Consider the following 6813-nt stretch of genomic DNA (forward strand, 5'->3'; position numbering starts at 1 on the left):
TTCAGAAACAGTGGTGTAGATTTAACCACCATATGGGAGAATCTGACACTATGTGGGAAAGATTAAAAATACTTTGTAGCTTCAAAAAAAAAAAAGGAAAAAAAGGTGTGAGTCTGGTTTTTTTTCTCTTTGTGAGTAGCCCGTGTGCTGAATTTTAAACTGGTGTAACCCTTCCATAAAACAAACACACCAACGCGGACAAATACACACTCACCTCAGAGCGTGAGCCAGCATCTATTCAGAGACAGCAATCATAACTCAGAGCAAAACGTACCCTGCAAGATCTTGTAAAGTGTTCAATAACGTGCTGTTTGCATACTGATGTGCATTTGTTTGTGTATTAGACAAAGAGTGGCACCGCGGAGTATAGCTCAGCATTAATGAGATGACAGTAAACACATTAGTTAACTTGTAGCCTGATGCTTCATTATCTCTCTATTCTTTACGCTCACCATCGCCTCCTATCTCTGCATAAAAATAATATCATGACATCCATCTGTGTGATACTGACAGACTGCAGGTCATAAAAAGGTTAAATGCCTCCCAAAAGGGCACGGATAACTCTAATACCAAAAGCCATGAAGTACTTCTGACACTTGACAAATCTTTGACAGCCTGGCAAAACTTCCGCAGGTTTGATATCTACCTCGCGCCGCATCTGCCGAGTTGTGTCTGTGCTACTATTCCTGTCACCATGAGAGTGCAGATTGGTGGCATGCCCTGGAATCTTGGTCCCAGACTGTAGCAGCTGTATTTACCAATGAGTTCATCCACTGGGTTAGACACTAAAGCCCTGCCAGGCTCCCTCTCGGTCTCTTTGGGTGTGGGGTCAGGGTGTTTATCCATGCATCTCCATGCTCGCTGGTTGGTTGGTGTGTATGATTCATGGGTGATACTCCCTCTTGGAAACGGAGAAAAGGGCAGCAGACAAACTCAAAACCAACAGAGCCGGGGTATCAGGGCAAGAGACATGAGGGCTTTGGGATGGTTCATGTTAAAGTGCCAAAAAGGGGGCGGGCTGTAGCATTGTCTGTGTTTGCAGGGGGCCATTATTAACCTCCGCATCATGGTGTCACATGCTCGCTGCTGAAGGCAGAGAAGGACAAACACACAGATGGAGAAAGCTTGCCAAAGGAGACACACTCTTTCCTGCGCCTCTCATTTCCTGCTTCTTGCTCTCCGACTAATATCCAATTCTTTTTACACTTTTTTGGTGCCGGCTTGTCAGCAACCTCTTTTTTTGACTTCACTCTTCAGCTTTTCCTGTGCTTGCTGTGTTTAATGTTTCTTCACCGTTGCTTCCTGGCTCCTTCCTGACAAATCTTTTTCCTTTAACTTGCTTTCACTTTTTTCAAAAGTTTCCTTATCTTCCTTCCATCATTTCCACTCTCTTGTCTGCCGTCTTTTGGATGGATAGCTACTCTGTCCTCTACAGTTCTTCCCACAGAACCGGACTTCTCTCTGGCTTCCAGCGCCTTCGCTCACAGAGGAAGATGTGTGATGTTGTCTTACAGGCTGGCGGCATATCTTTTCCCTGTCATCGCGCCCTTCTAGCCAGCTCCAGTGACTATTTTTGGGCCCTGTTTGGAGAGACTACTGCAGAGAGATTAGCAGGCTCCATTAGCCTCCCTGCGCTAACACCAGAGGGCTTAGATGCCATTCTGGACTTCCTGTATTCAGGTTGGCTCAGCATCTCACCCTCCACACTTCCTGTTGTCCTGGAAACAGGCAGGTACTTGCAGGTGGAAACAGCTGTGGCGATATGCGAGCGTTACATGACTGATGGTTTAAATGCCAAGAACTGCTGTGACTATGCTAACCTGGCTGAGCGCCACGCCCTCTCAAATGCACTTGAGGCTGCCAATCAAACCATTGCCATGGAGATGGGAAGCTTGATACAAGAAAGCAGGGACGAGCTCCTGACGTTGAATATCGAATCACTGTTGGCGGTTCTGGATGCTGATGAGATACCTAGTGTTAAGGAGGTGGAGCTCATAAAGCTGGTTCTGGATTGGCTGGATGATAACGGGCCCCTCCCACTCCTGAAATCAAATCTTTTGTTGAGTCGTTTGCGCTTTGGATTGGTCCCCCCGTCTGACCTCACAAATATCAGCCATGCCCACAGAGCCATGGCCACACCTTTAATAAGGAGCCAGCTGACACGAGCATCCGAGTACCACAGGCTCGGTTCAACTCAGCCCATCAGGCAGAGCCGGCAGACAACGCTTAGAGCATCACCCAATTGCGTGCTTCTTGTGGGTGGCGGGTCCAGCACTGATTGGCCAGAAAAGCAGGTGATGGCGTTCGATCCAAAGAGGAAGAGGTTTTCATCTTTGACTTGTGTTCTTCCGCTGAGACTGAGAAATCCCTGCGTGTGCTCAGTGGGAGGTTTCCTCTTTGTGATTGGAGGAGATGAAGTGAAAGAGGGAGATGAAGATGAGAAAAGGCTTGTTACTGTAGCAACATCCAATCAGGTGTGGCGGTACGATCCTCGCTTTAGTTGCTGGGAGCAGGTGGAGTCCATGCTGGACAGGAGGGCACAGTTCACTTGCTGCGTGGTAGAGGATGTTATTTATGCTTTGGGCGGACGACACACACGACCAGACACCAACACACATGCCTCTGTAGCTTCTGTGGAGTTTTATGATATAGCCACAGGAGCATGGAGGAAAGGGCCACCAATGCCTCAGACACTTTACGGCCACGCCTCTGCTGTGCTTGACAACAGCATCTATGTGTCAGGTGGTGTTCCGGGTAACTATAGTTACACTCAGGATGAAAGCAGGGAGAGCAGCAGAGAGGTCTTCTTCTGGGATCTTAAAGGCAGAGTCTGGGAAAAGAGGGCATCCATGTCCATCGCCAGGTTCAGTCATCGCTTGGCAACTGCTCATGGCTACATCTATGCACTGCTGGGGATGTACGAACCCTTCTGTGATATTGAACGATACCATCCACAGTCAGATCACTGGATGCGACTCAAGCCGCTTCTCACTGGCTCCTTCAACTACGGCATGGTATCCATGTCATCTGGGAATCTTCTGGTTTTCGGAGGGAGAAGGTGGAGTAACGGGCAGGAGGTGGTTGTGAAGAGTGTGCTGGAGTATGATACAAAGAAAGATTGCTGGAGAGAGATCTGCCAGCTTCCCAGACCTCTCACTGGGACTGAGTGTACGCAGCTGCCTCTGCCAGACTAAAGAGCACAAAAAGTGAGAAATGTATTTTACAAGTGCTGAGAGCCAGTTCCTAAAGTGAGAATTTCACTTTGAGTGGGTGTAATATGGTATCAAAATGCTGAGCAGATGCTTTAAAATCAACCACAATGTAGTACATTTTACCCCCATTTTCCCCAGGCTGTTCAAACTCTAGGTTTTGGGTACTAAAACACAGAAATAAGGATATTGCTCATAGTTGAGCAATAGTCTTTGGGGCCTGTGCGGGAAACTAGGTTGGGGGACATGAAATGTTTACTACCACGCAGCCCTTAACAACTTCCTCAGTTGTAATACTTTTATTTTTTAATATTATTTCTGGTCTTTCTGGTCTAGGGAAAAATATCAAACAACTAGTTTTCTCCTACTAACAGCTAGCCTAAGGCGTGTTGTCTACACTTATTTGCATTTGACACATGAAGGTGTACAGCAACAAAGCAGTTTGGTTAGCTTAGCATAAGGCACACAGCCAAACACAGTATATAATTTTTAACACTTTTATGTCTACATTGATTAAAGATGTAGCCTAAGGTTTCATTTAATTCATTTTAAGCTAGCTGTTTTTTCTGTTTCCAGTATTTATGTTAGGCTAGGCTAGGCTAACCTTCTTCAAGATAATCCAAATATTTCTGATCTAGAGTTATATAAAAATCCCAAACAAAGCTCATATCTTTTTCCTTAATAGAAACCCTAAAGGTTTTAAATATTTTGTGTAATAGGTGGATAAAGGCTTTTCTCTGGTTTCATTCTTTAAGAAACCTAGCAACTACTATTTTGTAAGAATTATTTGTAATGTCTGAACGGATACACTCACCAAAGACTTTTTTAGAAACACCTTTCTAATACTGGGTTTGGATTCCTTTTGCCTTCATAACGTTATTCTTCATGCATAGATTCAACAAGGTGTTGGAAACATTCCTCAGAGATTTTGGTCTATATTGACATGATAGCGTCATACAGTTGCTGCATATCTGTTGGGTTCAGGTCCATGATGCTATAATTGACTGATTAGGTATTGCAATAACATAACATTTGAACACTTGAAAAAGTCGCAAGTGAGCGTATAATCTTCATAAACCCCTATTTTTTTATGACAAACAAAAGGCTAATGCTGGTTAGCCATAGCAATGCTAGCTGATGTCCCTATCCCAGCTTTTATGATAAATTATTGTTTACTGCTGCTTAGTTCAACACTTGTAGATTTTCCAGAAAGATATATGAGAAGACCAATAAATATCTGTGTGCGTGTGCGCCCGCGCCCACACCTGCATGCATTTGTGTTTGTGTTAAATATGAAGCTAGTGCCAGTAAAACTAAGCTTATATTAGTTTAACAGAAACTTTAACATAACCTTTAAAAACAAATCTGATATTTAGAGGGGGTTTTTTATTAACCAAAGTGACTGTTTTTTTATTTTATTTACAAATTTATTTTAATTTAATTTATTTATTTATTAGGTTCGGTTCTAATCCTGCTGTCACGTATTTATTTAACATTAAACATTGCACCATAGATTAGAAAACTGATCAGTTACATGTGTAAGCTATTTATGACCAGCAGTATCAAGGGACAGAGTTGGTGGGGAGCACACTGAGTAACCTCTAATGTTTAAGTGTATGAAGTGTAAAGTTTCAGAGCTCTAATATGTGTCTGTCAGTTTAGAAACAAACAGCAACACCAAGGGCAAACTGAGCAGTAACACCAATATATTACTGGCCACTTGTAGGGATCAAATCATATAATTAACAATTTCTGTAGCGTTAGACTCACTAATCTTATTTACAGCAGGAGCAATGTTGTGTTTTACTGTATATAATCTATGTTCTTTATAGATCCTTATCATATTGTCTCTGATTGGAATAGCTGGTCAATTTTGTGCAGTCAAATATCAAATGGCCCTTTTATGTGAGCTAACACTAAGAAACCTTGGCTCTGTTGAACTTGGCTATGTTAAACTTCTCAAACCAGAGCTCTTTTTGCCGTGTGTTAAGAAAAACAAGGGCTAAGCTGTGTGATAAATGGGATTTTTGGGAATAAGCAGAGGAGGTAAACAGATTCAGTGTGAAGAAGGTAACACTCAAACAGATGAGTTTTCAGGATGAGGCCAAGCTGCGGGATGAAATAGAGAAGTAAAAAAGAAAAAAAAAACCAGCCGATAAGGTGATGAAGGTGAGGGTGACAGTGCTGAAATAACAACAACAGCAAAACTAAGGAGAATATCTTGCAGAATTTGCAGATAGAAATTGTAAAGTGTGCAGCATTGCAGCTTACCTATGAATAATTGAAGTTTTCTATTTGATAGATATAGAAAGAGCAGCAAAACAAGGATGTTGTGTGAGACTCTTTTTTTGTTTTCTTGTTCCACTTCATCTGCACTGACAGTCAAATGGACAAAGAAGGATGAAGCTGCAGAGTAGAAAAGCATTAGAGAGAAGCATCTGCGTTTCTGGGTAATAGCTTGGTAACTGCTGGAGATCATTACTGATGCACTTTTGCGCTTGTATCTGTTTCCATTTAAGTCTGAATGCACACTGTGCTATCTACAAAAATATTACTTATTTAGAACACCATCTGAGTTAAATGAATGTCTGAAAAAAAGAATAAAAGTGGAAATATGAAATGTTAATTTCAAGCTACCATGCTCTAATGTGTGATTATGACAATATTACATCAGGAAAGTTCTCACTGTCACAGCTGAGACTCAGCTTTTTTTTTCCTTTAATGCTTTTTTGTCACCAAAAAAGGGTAAATTTAGTTGGACAGCCACTCCTGGTGGCTCCAGACCAGCAAGCTGCCAGAACATCAGCTTTTATTGAACTTTTTACAGTTGCTGACGATTAATTAATTAGATCTGATCAGCAGCACCTGGTTGTTATTTATCTTCTTAAGAGTAATCAAGTTAATGCAGCCTAACAGTGCACCACATACTGTGTAGCTAAGCTAAATATAAGCAATTTTAGCCACATTTATTTGGTAGGTACTTTAGATAAATCGATTAGATAAATTAGATACATAGATTAGATAAATCTATGTAGATAGCTACAGAGATTTAAATTCCTAAATGACATAAAGAAACCAAGTACCAATTTGTACTTTACTGAAGTATTTTTATTTTCCCAACATGTCAGAGGGAAATGTATTTTTTCCACTAGGTCCACAGCTTCTATTTGTAGTAGCTACCATTTAATTTATAGAAAGATTTTTTTGTTGAGATTTAGACATAAGTCTCTTGCATCAGGAAGGCATTCAGCATAAACGTGTGCCAAATCAAAACATGTAGATCTATCCACTGTGGCAACCCATTGTGAATAAAGAGGATGGGCTGTGGGGACTCCAGCCTTCATATGACCTTGAATCGGATAAGAGTCTAAGAAAATAGATGTTGTGTGATTTTTTTCATCCAATAAAAAAAACCTTTGGAAAGAACAAAAAAGTTGATTCCAACAATTCTGAAATGTAAATCTTGTCCTGACATTGTAAAAAGCAATCTTTAGATCTCTGACAGTTTTTCACAGGAAAATGTCCAAAAAGCTCCTTCTTTCTTTTCCTGTCAGTCATTTCAGATTCTCAGATTTATTCGGATGAGGACCAGTAAACTTAGCTT

At 41.4% G+C, this 6813-nt stretch overlaps 1 protein-coding gene across 1 annotated transcript; it reads left to right on the top strand.

Moving 5' to 3' along the window:
- Positions 1-1129: 1129 nt before the first annotated feature.
- On the top strand, positions 1130-6531 carry klhl34 (kelch-like family member 34). Its single transcript, XM_080865440.1, has one exon. The coding sequence runs from the start codon at positions 1410-1412 to the stop codon at positions 3192-3194; it is 1785 nt and encodes a 594-aa protein (XP_080721566.1). The 5' UTR covers positions 1130-1409; the 3' UTR covers positions 3195-6531.
- The last annotated feature ends 282 nt before the right edge of the window (positions 6532-6813 follow it).

The sequence above is a fragment of the Rhamphochromis sp. 'chilingali' genome, assembly GCF_963969265.1.
Source record: "Rhamphochromis sp. 'chilingali' genome assembly, chromosome: 18".
NCBI classification, from domain to species: domain Eukaryota; kingdom Metazoa; phylum Chordata; class Actinopteri; order Cichliformes; family Cichlidae; genus Rhamphochromis; species Rhamphochromis sp. 'chilingali'.

Excerpts from the sequence above, each read along its gene's own strand:
- klhl34 (XM_080865440.1), top strand. The coding sequence starts at position 1,410 with ATGGATAGCTACTCTGTCCTCTACAGTTCTTCCCACAGAACCGGACTT.